This window comes from Oenanthe melanoleuca, chromosome 6 (genome assembly GCF_029582105.1).
Source record: "Oenanthe melanoleuca isolate GR-GAL-2019-014 chromosome 6, OMel1.0, whole genome shotgun sequence".
Taxonomy (NCBI): Eukaryota; Metazoa; Chordata; class Aves; order Passeriformes; family Muscicapidae; genus Oenanthe; species Oenanthe melanoleuca.
Window position 1 is genome coordinate 21,792,636 of NC_079340.1, and position 13,799 is coordinate 21,806,434.

General features: G+C 59.5%; 1 protein-coding gene across 5 annotated transcripts; it reads left to right on the forward strand.

Annotated features, from left to right (window-relative positions):
* Nucleotides 1-1,884: 1,884 nt before the first annotated feature.
* Nucleotides 1,885-13,144, forward strand: LOC130254661 (prominin-1-A-like). Of its 5 annotated transcripts, none has more exons than XM_056494437.1 (26): nucleotides 1,885-1,916; nucleotides 3,247-3,361; nucleotides 3,459-3,609; nucleotides 4,757-4,812; nucleotides 5,041-5,246; nucleotides 5,720-5,840; nucleotides 5,972-6,035; nucleotides 6,447-6,536; nucleotides 6,794-6,984; nucleotides 7,068-7,142; nucleotides 7,430-7,493; nucleotides 7,716-7,875; nucleotides 8,127-8,279; nucleotides 8,680-8,803; nucleotides 8,960-9,051; nucleotides 9,257-9,341; nucleotides 9,449-9,592; nucleotides 9,835-9,906; nucleotides 10,091-10,180; nucleotides 10,307-10,360; nucleotides 10,693-10,773; nucleotides 11,047-11,115; nucleotides 11,212-11,301; nucleotides 11,547-11,659; nucleotides 12,549-12,566; nucleotides 12,953-13,144. In XM_056494437.1, exons 1-26 carry the CDS (start codon nucleotides 1,900-1,902, stop codon nucleotides 13,002-13,004), a joined length of 2,547 nt encoding a protein of 848 aa, XP_056350412.1. In that variant the 5' UTR covers nucleotides 1,885-1,899; the 3' UTR covers nucleotides 13,005-13,144. The 5 variants fall into 5 exon arrangements, with proteins under 5 accessions (XP_056350412.1, XP_056350409.1, XP_056350411.1 ...); XM_056494434.1 differs by lacking the exon at nucleotides 1,885-1,916 and adding an exon at nucleotides 2,714-3,213 and having other exon boundaries at nucleotides 3,334-3,361; XM_056494436.1 differs by lacking the exons at nucleotides 1,885-1,916; nucleotides 3,247-3,361 and adding exons at nucleotides 2,714-3,003; nucleotides 3,144-3,213.
* Nucleotides 13,145-13,799: the final 655 nt, after the last annotated feature.

Below are 13,799 nucleotides of genomic sequence, written 5' to 3' on the forward strand. Positions count from 1 at the left end.
CCCAGTTCCCTGCCAGGGGTCCCACAGGCCGTGTCCCACTGCCCCATGGGGCTGGGGGCTGGCAGGTGTCACTGAGGGCCTGCCTGTGCCCAGGGGCTCTGCTGCTGCAGGGGTGCTACTAGCACCGCATGGCTTGCCCACTCATGGATGAGAATGCAGGAGGCTGCTGAGATGGGGTGGGGAATACCCTGTGTGTCCTCTCCTCCTGCTGTCCCTGTGGTTGGGCAGGGAGACAGAGCCTTGAGTCAGCCCTGCTCTGATCTCAGGCTGAAGATCCCTGGAGAGATGCCTTTGTTGGCTCCTGGGCCCCTCCATGGGCAGGCTGGAGGTGGAGGGCTTGGCCCCTCAGACCCCTGAGCACGGGGGTCCCCACAGCCCCTTTGCAGGTGGGGGTGGGATCCCAGGGTGGGAGCCTGGTGTGGCAGGGAGGGGGGCTCTGCATTGAAGTTAAGGTACGATTCTCCACACCATGCCTCAGGGCTGCTGTGGAGGGTGCAGAGCCCTCACTGCCGTGGGCACACTGTAATGCCTTCTTGTTTCTTTTTTTTTTTTTTTTTTTTTCCCCTTCTTCCTTCCTTCCCTCCATAGTTTGTGCCATTTATGAGTCATGTATGGTACCAATAAAATGACTTTTCAGTTTGAAGCTGTCCTGATCACTTAGATACCTGAGCATGGGACCAGGCTGACATGGGCAAGGCAGAGGGGCGTCCCCTCATGTCCCTGGTGCCCTGGTAGGGGTGTGGGCACAGGGCTCGCTGTGCTCCCAGGTGAGGCTAGCCTGCCTCTGCCTGCTGGTTCCCAGGCAGGCCACAGCTGGCTCCCTGCCATGCCACGGAGAGCAGAAATCCCAGCGAGGGTAAGGTAGGTACAGCGTGCGGGGAAATGACCCAGCCCCCAAGCCAGAGCAAACAAGCAGCTCGAGGCCTGCCCGGACACCAAGGTGATGGGCATGTTCCCTGGGGAGCAGTGGGGGCTGTGTAATTCCACCTGGGAACAGAGCAGGAGCCGCTGAGCCGCATGGAGGTGTCCTGTAGGGGAGCAAAGGACAGACACGAGACCAATAGGGGGCCAACCTCCATGGGGAGTCTCCTTCCAGAAGCTGGGGTGCCCTGTGGCAGCATTATTAGGGATATGGGGGGAAACCATGCTTGTAAAACAGGCTTGATGCAGCAGAGGGCGAGAGCAGGGGATTCAGAGTGTCTTCAGAGTGGGGCAGGAGCTGGGTTGACAACTGCAGTGAGGGATGTCACCAGGCTGTCGTTTCTCCTGACGGGGCTGAGGTCAGAGGGGCTGCAGGGTATAGGTACTGTGATAGGAGCTCGTGGCTGGGCAGGTGAGGGCATGATGTGATACCCAGAGCTGAGGCATCAATCCCCTTGCTCCTGACCGTGCCCCGAGCTCTGGCAGGTTCAGTGGGATGCCCTGGGTGGGAAGGGAGCGATTCCCTGCAGGAGCAGATCCTGATTTGTGACAGATCCTGTGTATGCACCTGAGAGCTGCTGGAGGGCCCCAAGGCAACACTTTGGGGTTGAGGTCTGATCTGGAAAGCCCAAGGGTACTTGTGAAGCCCCCAAACCTTCCCCACATCAGTTCTAGGGCTGTGAGAAACTCACTAGTTGTTGCTCTTTTTTTTCCCTCCTTTTTTGTTGGGATGAATCTGTATCCTCTGCTGCTCTACCCCAGTGGTAGTGCTGTGCCAGAGGGTTCCACATGGCACTCTGGCACCCAGCATGGGCCAGACCAGGAAGAAAACCTGAAGCAGGTCTGCCCTCCTCCCTGTGCCACCTTCCCCTACGGTCACGGAGTGCAGTGTTGCCTGTTTGTGCCAAGGAAAGTTAAGCAGTAACTGGGGGGTGGTGATAAGCAAGCCGTGGTGCAGGAGGGGCCGGGGAGCCCACCATGCAAAGGTCATTCAGGTACGGCTCACCCAGAGTCCCTGCTGGTCCCTGTCCAAAAGCCCGTGGTGTCCCATGCAGGAACGCAGGGCAGGGACCAAGGACCACGCTGGGGGCTCCAGCTACTCCGGGGCAGGAGAGGGAGGATGCAGGGCACAGCTGAGGGCTGGCATAGGGGCAAAGTGGGCAGTGGGGCGGGCTCCCGGCAAGGGTGCGATGACAGGGCGGGCTGCTGGAGGGGCCAGCAGTGGCTCTGGTAATGTGGGCTAAGTGCTGCTTCTCTTAGACAAGGAGGGAGCATCCCCAGGCACAGGGCTTGGGGGCGGCAGGCTCTCCCGTGCAGAACAGGGCAGGGGCCGGGGTCTCTGGGGGAGATGCAGCATGTCAGCGTGGGCTGGGGCCAGGAGCAGGGCTGCCCCCCGGGTGCCCGAGGAATGCCAGGGTGCAGCGAGGAGGGCTGGGGCAGAGGGCTCCCCCTCGGCAGAGGAGGGGGCCGGGGCGGAAGGGGCGGCTCTGCTCGGCCCTCCCCGCACCTCCCGGAGCCGCGGGAGCCGCGCCGAGCTGGGGGGCTCCGCCTGCCGGGACGGGACCCCCGGGGCACCTGCTCTGCGTCCACCGGGTGCGTCCGCGGCACCCCCGGGAGCGTCTCCCGGCCCCTCCCCGGCTGCGGCTCCCGGAGCTCCGGCGGGGCGGGGATGGAGCCGCGCGGCGTGGGAAAGCTCTGCGGGGAGCGGGGACGGAGCCGAGCGGGCGCCCAGCCTTGCAGAAAAACATGCTGTCTGGGGGCCCCTGAGGCTGTTCCCTGCTTGGGGGAACCGGGACGCGCGTGAAAAATGCCGGGTTTGCCGCAGTGCCCCATTTCGAAAGGTTTTTTAGATGCGAGACCTGTTCTGTGGCTACAGCTGTTTTGTGTTGAAAGTGTGAACGGCTCCACGCACCCCATCCCGAAAAGATGCGGACGCTGTGGGGCGGAGCGGGCGGGACCGCTGCCCTCGGGATCACCCCGGGCCACCCAGCTGCTGGGTTGGGCCAGGAGGAAACCGGCACGGGCAGGGAGCTCAGCGGAGGGCGAGGAGCGGGACTCTTCCCGATGCTTGCGTCGGGACAGGTCGGTGGTGACCCTGACCCCGGTTTGGAGCGGCGGCCCGAGGTGGCTGGGTGCCAAGAGCTGTAAGGGGCAGGGTGGGGCGATCCTACCCCGGCAAACAGCTCGTCAGCAGTCACCGCTGAAACTTAAACAAACCACAGAGCTGGGCGCTGGCACGGTGCGGCCGGACCCTGCCGCAGCTGTGGGTGCACAGAGGTGTCAGAGGACCCGGTGAGTGCTCTGAATCCGCTTCATCCCCCACAGACCCCCGATCACTCGTGGGCACCTCCTGCCTGGCTTCCCACCCACTGTTCACAGGATTCCCCATCTTTCCTCGGTGCTCTCCCGCAGCACTTTCCTTCCGGGCAGGAGCGGGCAGGTGCCTGTTTTTTTCTTTCTGCATTTCCTGCTCGGAGGCAGGGCAGGCTGGGTGGTCCCGTGGCCCTGCGATACCGACGGCTCCTCTTGGTGCCCAGGTGTCTCCAGGAGCTGCTGCGATGGAGCTGGGGAACATCTCGAAGCCCACGTACGGCCCTGGCCCCGAGGCGCCGGGGAGCAGCACGCCGGGGCTGGTGACAATGGCACACGGCTTCCTGCGGCTGGTGCAGCCCAACCCCCTGCCCATAGGTGGGTGCACGGCGGCGGGGGGCTGCTTGGGGTGGGAGGGCTGCTTGGGGTTGCAGGGTCCCTGTTAAACATGAGCCTTCCTGCAGTAGTCACTGTCCATCCAGCGTTTAAACACTGGGGCACTGAGTAAGGAAGGGTATGTATGGCTGGGGTAACCAGGAGTGGGAACCCAAAAATTGCCAGCTGTGTCCCACTCGCGTCCCATAACAACTGTGGGACTGTCTTAGCTGGGCCCCAGGGCAGGTGTTAGTGGTAGTGCCACCTTGCAGATTCCTGCCCCATCCTCCAACCAGGTATTTTAATCCTAGGCCCCCAAAAATGTGCAGAGCAAACCCTACTCTGCCTGCAGGGTCTTTGCCTGTCTTGCAGCCCTCTGTGCTTGCTGGCCACCAAGAGCAGTGTGTCTCTGTGCCAGTGCTCTCCCTGCACACTGCCCTGCTTGCCAGCACTTGCCCTTCCTCCTGTGGCTGTCACAGCTCTGTCCCGAAGCAAATTTGCACAGGTGATACCAAGACCCTGCAGCTGCTTGATATTCATAGGCCAGGTGCTGCCCACCTGGAGGGAAATACCACTCTGGCTGTTGCCATTTGTCCTTCCTCCTTCACTGGCTTCAACCCTTGCTCACCATCAACATACTGGCAAAGGTTGGATGGCACACATGGCATTGTGGACCTCTGTCACACAGACACCAGGGCACAATCAATTGCCCTGTGACCCATCAGGGCTTGTAATGAGGGCATGGGGCACAGGTAGGGAGAGCCCTGGGAATGGAAGAGGCAGTGTGGCAGTGGGCCTTTGCCCAGTACTCATTCCTTGCTGGCAGTGCCCTTGGGCATCTGCGTAGGGCTGGGCTGTGGAAGGGCAACCCCAGTGCCCTTATGCCCTCTGTGGTGAGGAACCCCCTTGTTCTGTGGATCCCTGAGAGCCTGGGGGCTGGCAGCACTTTTCCTGGGTGGAAAAGTGCTGCATGATGTGATGGCTGGGGAGGGCAGCTGCAAGGGAGAAAAATGCCATAGTCAGAGCTGGTCTGATCTAAAGGTGATGCCTCAGGCTGGGAGCACCTCTCTGAGGTGAACAGGGTCTGGGGCCCTCTTGGAGAGCCCCACCCAGCACCTGCTCACAGCTCTCTGTGCTTCTTGTCTCCCAGAGCAAATTAATTTCGGGGAGTCCCAGAGCACGTTCACCTGGGAGGATATCCATGAGGTGAGTGGGCAGCTGGGGTGGGGAGCTGGCAGCCCCAGACCACCCTGGACTGGGGGATGCTGCTGGGTGGATGCTGCTCTGAGCAGGTGGAGGCTGGGCAGCAGAAAGGGGACATGTTCTGCTCCCTGGGGGACCCATTCTGTCTGTTTGGGTCTGGACAGAACGTGCAGAGCTGAGGAGCCTTCAGGGCCACCAGTGTTATGCTGCCTCTCATTCTTCCTATCCCAGCTGCTGCTCTACGAACTGGGTTTCCTGGTCTGCGCGGCCATCGGAGTCCTGTTCATCATCCTGGTGCCGCTGGTGGGATGCTGCTTCTGCTGCTGCCGCTGCTGCGGGCACTGCGGGGGCCGCATGTACCAGAAGCAGGACGGGCGGACGGGCTGCCGGCGCCGGGCGCTCTGCGCCTCCGTCCTGCTGGTCTCCGCTTTCCTCCTGTGAGTGCTCCGGATGGAACCCAGGGGTGGCTGGAAATGCCGGCGCTAGGCGGCCGTGCCAGGAAACTGCCATTGTTCACGAGTAGATCCCGGCACGGCGGGACAAAGGAGAGGAAGCAGCGGCGGTGGGAAGCTGGACCCGGCGGCTGCACATTGGCACAGCTTCCCCACGCTGTACCGGCCTCCCCCGTGCCTCAGTTTCCTACATCCCTCCTCTCTGGTCCCTTAGTGCAGGGGGCACTTGTTGGGATGCTCTGGAAGCTTCCCCACGCTGTACCGGGCTCCCCTGTGCCTCAGTTTCCTGCATCCCTCCTCTCTGGTCCCTTAGTGCAGGGCACTTGCTGGGATGCTCTGGAAGCAGGGGTCACTGGTGTCCTGCAGGGTGGGGTCTGTGTGGGTGGATTTGGAGGGTACTGGGGGGAGCACTGGGACTGAGCTCCCCACATGCTGACCCTGCTACCCTTCCCTTGTAGGGCTGGTGGTGTCTGTGCCCTCATCAGCAACGCCCGCTTCTCCCAGGCTGTGAAGAGCACCTTCCCCAACGTGAACAGCACTATGGATGATGTCCACACCTACGTGGCCTCCATCCCCCGGGTATGCCTGGTCCCCCTGCCACGTCTCAGGGGCAAGGGGCCAGGTGGGAGGAGCAGCCCAAACAGCCCCCTGGGGAAGGGCAGCAGAGAAAGGTCCCCACCCTCAATGACACCACATCTCTGTCCCTACAGCAAATTGATTTTATCATCAGCAAGAGCGATGTCCCGCTGGACCAAGCCAACAGCAGCCTCCAGGGTGAGGGTGTGCGACGGGAGGGGCTGGAGCATCCCCGTGGCTGTGGCGAGCTGCTGCGGGGCTGGGGGCTCTTGGGCAGTGGGGGTGTTGTGTGGGTTTACCTTTTCTGCCCTGTGAGTGGTTGCTGACCCTGCAGGCCACTGGGCTGGCTTTTATGGGGACGTCTAAAGGGGCTGGATCTGTGGCTCTTCCAAGCTCCAGCTCTGCTCCAGCTGCTGCTTTTCCCCATTCAGGCTCCTCTCTGGGAAGGGTGATGCAGGTGGTGGGATGGTGGGGATATCCCCATTGCCCCCCACCTGGGGGTGGGTGAGGGAGGGATGCTGGTCGTGTCAGTGTTTTCACCAGCTTTCCTGCAAGCCCCAGGACCTTGCAGGGATCCTGTCATTGATACCACCTCTCCCATCTCTGCAGACATTGGGCCCAGCCTGGGCAGTATGATCACCTCACGCATCAGGAGCAGCACGGACGCTGCTCTGGGCTCTCTCCAGAGCCTCTTGCAAGGTACTGGCCCCATCCCTGGGAGGCTGTCAAGGGGCTCAGGGGGTGCTGGAACCAAGAGATGGGGTAGATGCATGTTTGGGTGGGGCTCCTTTGGAGGTGGATCCCTTTGGCTTCCCAACCACACCCTGGGGCAAGTGCCATGACTTTGGGGTGCCCCTATGTTGCATTTTTTAATGGATTCCCAAGGTTCAGCTGGGTTAGAACGAGTCCCTACCATCTGGCAGGATGAGGCCCTGAGCTCCTTGCTATCTCCCCAGGGATGGAGACGCTAAAGGACACCTTTGGCAGCATTAACATCAGTCGCTCAGTCCTCGAGGAGCTGCAGAGCAACTACAGCCAGGAGCTGGCCAGCCTGCAGGACAGGCTCAACCTCACCCTGCAGAACTGTGGTCCCCCCTGCAGCCAAGTGTCCCTGGCTGGGCTCACCTTCACTGCCAACTTCAGCACGGTGAGGAGGGGCACGGTGCAGTGAGGGGCCTCAGCAGGCCCTGCCCCAGCCCCACAGCTCCCTCACCCAGGCTCTTCCCGCAGATCCCAGGTGTGGAGCAGCAGCTGCAGGCACTGAGTGAGGTCTCTGGCTCAAACTTAACGGCTGATTTAGAGGAGGTAAGGGGTGTCCCTTCACCCAGGCACAAAGCTGGGTGCTCCTGCAGCTGCTGGGGCTGTGCTGGCAGGGTTGGGTTGGGAAGAGTTCTGTCAGGAGTTCAGTGTGTGTGACATGGAGGGAAGGGCTGGCCAAAGGTCTGCTCGCTGTCCCAACCATCCCAGCACACTGGGTGCTGTGGGGAGCCTGCCTGTCCTGTGCTCTGGGATCTGGGGACAGGAGGATGTGCTACTCAGCCTTGGATTGCAGGCAGGGATGGGAGTTTCATGCTGTGTTCCCCTGGATGCAGGTTAACAGAACACTGGACACAGTCCCTGAAAAAGTGCAAGAGCAGTCACAGGAAGTGGTGGCAAGTAAGCAGGGCTTTGTGTGTTGACTTGTCCCTCTTCTAGGGTTCCCTCCTCCCTTCTCAAGCCATTCTTTCCTAGAGGCCTTCCCTGCAGCCCTGGCTGTCCCCAGGTGCCATCATGCCAATGTCATCCTTGGCCATGACTGCTCCTTTCCTGTCCTTTCTGAGTCCCCACTGCCCTACCTGGGCAGCAGCTCGCTATGTCAGCGTGTCCCCTTCCTTGCAGAGAGCCAGGACCAGCTGGGCCTCATCAGGCAGGAGATCAGAAGCTTGCAGGAAGGGTTTCCTCTCCTGGATGTGGAGGAGAAAGTTGGAGCCTTTGTGAGCAATGCCACAGCAGCACTGGAGGAGTACAGGGAGCCGATCATTGCCTGGGATGGGCTCAGGTGGGACCCAGCTCCATTGCCTGGAGAGTTTTAGGCTCCTGCTCCTCCAGTTGCTGGAGGTGGGGGTTTGCTGTGTGGTGGGGTCGTGGATACAGGGTAGTCAGAGCTGTGCCTTGCAGACACAAATGCCCCTTCCCTGATGTGGGGTCTGGGATGTTTTTTCCTCCCCATGAAGGCAGCCAGTGGGCTGCAGGATGCTGCTCAGGGTCCCAGGTTCTGCTGCCTGACTCCTGCCCTTTGTCTTGCCCCAGGTTGATCTTGTGTGCCATCTTGTGCTGCATGGTGCTGCTGGTGGTCCTCTGCAATTTTTTTGGGCTGCTGCTGGGGCCCCTGGGGCTGAAGGAAGGTGTGCTGCCCACGCAGCGCAGCAGCCTCTCCGATGCCGGCGGGAACTTCTTCATGGCGTGAGGCTCAGTTGGCTCCCAAGGACGTGTGTGGGAGCATGGGATGGGTGGGCAGGGCTGGCCTGGGAATGCTCCAGCTCCCAAATCATCATATTACTGCAGCTGTGGCCTGCCCCATGGTGACTCCCTGCGCAGGTGGTGGATTGGAGGCCAGCCGTGGTGCTGGTGAGGGCTGCCAGTGTGAGCGTGTCCTGCACGGGGGAGCAAAGCTGTGGGAAACTCTTCTGGATCCAAGCTCCAGGGCAGAGCCAGCATGCTCTGGGGTCTGAAGGCAGAATAGAGCTTGTGGGAAGGGTGGTGTTCCCACAGGTGGGTTGAGGGGTGTGCAGCCCCTGGGCTCTGTGAGCTTGGGGCAATGCCAGCAGGGCTGCTGGTGCTGATGGCATTTCTGTCCTGGCAGAGGGGTTGGCTTCAGTTTCATCTTCTCGTGGCTGCTCATGCTGCTCGTGATGATCATCTTCGTGCTGGGGGGGAACATTTACATGCTTGTCTGTGAGTCCTGGCACAACCAGCAGCTCTTACAGGTGAGCTTGCTGTGGGAGAACAGCCCTACCTGGTGATGCTTCTTCTAAATGAGGGCTGCTAGTGGAGCAGAGGCAGCACTAGCCATTCAGGTTGCTCTTTCAAGGTGTCCTGCCTTGCTTTATGTCTAGTTTCTCCATCTCTTTCTTTGTTCTTAGCTCCTTGACACCCCTGGCGTGATCCCTAACTTCAATCTCTCAGAGGTGCTGGGCCTGAAGGGTGACACAGCAAACTTCTCAGAGATATACAGGTGAGTCCCAGCCCTGACACTGTGTCTTTGGTGGGGTAGAGCTGCTCTCTAGGAGCAGGGCAGCTTGCCCTATCTTCCCAGGCTGTGGGTAGGCACTGATGGCAGGGAAGGAGCAAGGTGCAACTACCTGCACAGGTGAGGACATGCTCCTGGGAGGGAGTGGCCCTGCTTGCCCTGTTTTCAACCCCATGGCCCCATCCTGCAGGCAGTGCCAGCAAGATGCTTCCCTGTGGAAAACTCTGCACTTGGACCAGAGTGTGTCCCTGGATGAGCTCTTGAATATCAGCCAGGTGAGTGTGGGGGTTCCAGCGTCTTGAGGGAAGGGATCCAGACCAAGGGCTGAGGGGCCAGCGAGGGGCCAGCATGTGTCCCATCACAACCCCCTTTGCTCTGGCAGTACACAGGAGACATCTCCACAGCTTTTGAGAAGATGAACATCACCCTAAGCCCCATCTCCCTGCTCAACCAGAGCCAGAAAGACCTGCTGCTGAAGGCCAGTCGGGCTGGACAGCCCCCCAACTTCACCCTCACCCTGGAGCAGGTGTGCTGGGTGTAGTCTGGTCTTGGGATTACAGGGGGTGGAGGAGGTTGGATGTGGGTTGAGGAGGTCTACTGCTCTCTCCTTTTTGCTGCTGTGGGAGTCCTCTGCTATCTGTATAACCTGTTAGGGTAAAAAGGCACATCCTCTGTCCTGAAGACCCTGGCTCCACTCTGTCCCACAAAGAAGGGGTATAATTCCCCTTGTGAGCCTCATTCTCATGGGTCTGTCTCTGCCTTTTCCAGTTGGATCAGAATATAACCCAGAGAAGCCTCCTGGATCTGGCTGCAGAGTTGGAGCAGCTGGCAGAAAAAGTGGTGAGAGAACATGACACCCCAGGGCCACCCTGTCCCCAAAGGCACTGGTTGCAGGGCCCCTCTGTGCCTGCCTGGGTGTTGAGGAAAGGTGCTTTACTCTTGCCCAGCTCTTTTCCCCAGCCTGGCCCATCAGCTGGCTGTGGTGAGGCACAGAGCTGGGCAGTGCTGACTGAAGCTCTTCCAGGATGCAGATGTGAAGAAGGACCTGGAAGAAAATGCTCTTGAACTGAGGGAGCTGGAAAAGGAGATGCAGGAGAGCTTCTCTGGGCCACTGGTGAGCCATGCTGGGGGATATCCTGGAGATGCTGGGTTGGGCTTCCCTAGAGCTCAGAGCCTGCTGGCAGGGTCTTGTCTGAGCTGTGGGGTCTGCAGTTCTGATCCCCCTTCTCTCTGTCTCCAGCAAGGTCTGAAGGAGAACATCCACTCCGTGCAGAGTGGGGCTGCCCAGCTAGAGGTAAGCTGCACAAGGGAGTGCATGCCAGTCCTGGGCACCCTGCAAAGCACCCTCAAGGTCCTGCAGTGGAGGTGGTGGGGCTAACCTGCAGTCTGGGGGTTGCTGTGGGACTCTGTGTGCTGCAGGGACTGTTCATGGGGTAGAGGGAGGGAGGCCATGGACCCTGCCAAGCGCAGGATCCCTCCACCCAAGGTACTTGGCACTACTAATGTGTGACTGCTGGGAGCAGCACAGCTCTGAGAGGATGTGCCCTGGGGATTGCTGCTGTGCAGGGCTGGTGGAGTGCAGAGACCCCACTTAGATCACTCTGCTGAGAGCACCTTTCACCCCAGGGACAGACCACAGCTGCGCTGGACAAAGCCAATGGAACGCAGGAGTTCCTGGAGAGGGAGATGCCAAACGTCATCAAGAATGTGAGCCTGCCTTGCCCTGCTGCCAGGTCACAGGGACCAGACCCCCTCACCACGAGGGGAAGCCAAACCTTGTCTGGCTGCTCATCCTGCTTACCTTCCCTGAGTGCCCCCTTCCCTTATGGCATTCTCAGCAAGGGACTGGGGTGGGGTGAAGCATTCATCCCTGTTGCTGCTGGGCTGAGGTGTCTGAGGGCCCTGATCCTGACATGCAGGGGACATGGGGCATGGAGGGGGCTGGTGGCACAACATCTCCTCTCTGTGCTTCCCCTCCAGGAGACACGGGCCTTCCTGGAGCAGCTGTTGGATTTCTTTGAGACCTACATTTCATGGGCCAAGAGCAGTGTAAGCTGATCCTTCCTCAGTGGGGGGAAGAGAAGGGGAGAATGAGCTGCAGGGCTTGGTGGGTGCTGACATGTGCTGTCCCCACCACATCCCCAGGTGACAGAAGAATGGGCACGTTGCAAGCCTATAGCTCAGTCCTTGGATAATGTGGAGACCATTGGCTGTGACTATATCATGGACTCTGTGGTGAGTGGGGCAGTGGTGTGTAAAGCGATGTGTATGGGGTGGCAGTGAAGTCCTCATGTCCTCCTCATGCACAGGATGAGGGATGCACAGGAAGCAGTGCTCAGCCTCTGCCCAGCAAACTGCTGTGGCTAAGAGGAAAGGCCAGGCTTTGCAAAGGAGTGGGTGGCCATTGGGGAGTGCTGGGAGCAAAAGAGATGTTCCCAGTCTCTCTCTGGACCTAAAGGCTCTCCCTCCACCCTATGCAGAATGCCTTCTGGTTCAGCCTGGGCTGGTGCACCTTGTTCCTGCTGCCCAGCATCATCCTGGCTGTCAGACTTGCCAAGTTTTACCGCCGCATGGATATCGCTGATGTCTACAGGTGAGGAGCAGCCCCGCCCCCTGTGACTGCACTGGGTCTGGGGTCCCCCTGCCACCTGTCCCTTCGTGTCCTGTGGTAGCCTGTGGGGCTCATGCCAAAGTAATGTGGGCTGAGGAGAACCTGAGAGGTGGCTTGGGGCCCTCAGCCTCTGAGGATGGGGATGTTCTGGAGCTTTTCTCTGCCTGCTCTAATCCTCCTGTTTGGGCACACAAAGGTGCATGCCCTTTGGAGGAAATAGCCTGACAGGGCTGCAGCCCCAGCCTGGCTTGAGTCTGTCCCCTGACTTGCTCTGTTTTGCACCATTTTTGTGCTGGAGCACTGCCATGGGAGCACAGCTGGATGCTGTGCAGAATGCAATGTGCTGTGTGGGTGGTGGCATTGGCATGAGGGTGCAGTGCTGGCTCACATGCCTGTGGCCACCAGTGTCCTGGGGCTGCCCCCCAGCCCTCTGGACTCTGCCCAGCAGCTTCACCACTGACCCCTGAGGGCAATGAGCAGTTTCTAGCTGGATTTCCAGCTCCTGAGGGCTACCTTGTGGCCCTGTGGTGCAGCTGCTGTGCTGGGGGTTCCCCAGCTCCTGCCACCCCCCTGAGCTGGCTGGAGACATGGGCTCAGCTGCCCAGGAACCTCAGGGAGCTGAAGTCGATGCGTAGGGAGCTGGGTGCTGCTGAACTGCTCTGTCTGGGGCCCTGCTCTGCCTGCCTGGGGAAGGAGCACTGATGCTCTGGGGGCCTGTAAGAGCTCATGCTCTCTGTTCAGATCATGAAGCCCACATGCTCTCCTTTTGTGACCCATGAGAGACCTTGTCCCACCATGAGATGCTGGGCTGTCCCACAAGGCACCTTCTTGCACCACTAACACTGTCTCATTTTTTTTTTCTCCCCTCTAGGAATGAAGAATTTGAGATGTAAGCTACTTACAATGCCAGGTTCCTGTGTGGGGTGGTGGGCAGCCCCTGTAGTACAGGGGGTCAGGGGACAGAGGGAGGAGGGTGGGGTCCAGGTGAGTGGAGAGCAGGGAGTGTGCTGCTACCAGGGGATGGCTGTGAAGGTGGGATTTTGGTAGTGCATGCACTTGTGGTGTCCCCTATCATCTTCCCACACTCCTAAGTCTGGAGGTGCTGCTGGCCCCAGTCTCCCAAGCTGGTGGGTTTGGGGAAGCTGTCTACATACCCTGTTTCCTGTGGGGCTGGGTGATAACAGTGGGGTGATATTTGATCATCCTGGTGCATCCTGAGCTGTCCCTTGCTCCCCTCTGTGGCTGGGAGTGACATATGTGACTTTGGTTTTGCAGGCCACCAACATTCAATTCCTACAAAATCCCCAGGCCTTCCACAAGGCATTAGCCCCTGTCACCTGCAGATGGAGAAGGAAACGGACAGACCCCCTCACTTGAAAAATGTGACTATTTATTTTTGCAGGGAGCCTGCCTCTTCCCAAGGCTGTAATTTTTGGTGTCAAACAATAAATGGTGTGTTTGTGTGCACTGTGGGATGTGACTGTGTTCCTCAGGTCTAGCAGTGATGGAAGTATAAAGGGCTGGGGGCTGGAGGGTTCCCCACTGCTGGCACAAGCTGAGGCCAGAGGGCTCTTTCTGGTGTTCCCAAGTGTGCTCTGCCCACAGCCAGCCCACAAGTCGATACAGGGTCACTCCTCAGCATCACCAACATTGGCTGATGTTCCTTTATTGGGAAGCCATTTGCATCTCTGGCTGGGTGAGTGCCAGGTCCCTCCCTGGAACAAGCCACACAAAGAGCCTCCTGTCCATGAAGTGCCACCCCAGCACATGAACACTTCCCTCTGGCAACCCTAGTCTGTATCATCTGTGGATTTCCAGTGAGTTTATGGGATGCCTGCAGCCTACACTTCCTTCCCTCTGCAAGATTTGATGGCATGGCTCTGTGCCCACCACTGCACAGCCCATGCTCTGCACAGAAAGAGCTGCATGCACAGATAAACCAAGGGTGACTTGGTCTAGAGCCTCAGGGTGAGTTCAGGTATCGCTTTGTGCTGCTCCTTGGTGCAAGGGCAGGGACATCCCGAAAGCCGTGTCAGGCACAGGAGATCTACGTGAGCAGCTTGACTCATTTCCTTTGTTGCAAAGTCCAAGTTTCTCTGGAGCAGAGTGATAGGGCCAGGCC

Bases quoted from the DNA above. Each gene is read 5' to 3' on its own strand.
- LOC130254661 (XM_056494434.1), top strand. From the start codon at position 2,729: ATGCCGGGTTTGCCGCAGTGCCCCATTTCGAAAGGTTTTTTAGATGCG. The intron at 3,362-3,458 runs GTGCCTGTTTTT...CTTGGTGCCCAG, and splicing joins TTCCGGGCAGGAGCGGGCAG to GTGTCTCCAGGAGCTGCTGC. The intron at 10,181-10,306 runs GTGAGCCATGCT...CTCTGTCTCCAG, and splicing joins AGAGCTTCTCTGGGCCACTG to CAAGGTCTGAAGGAGAACAT.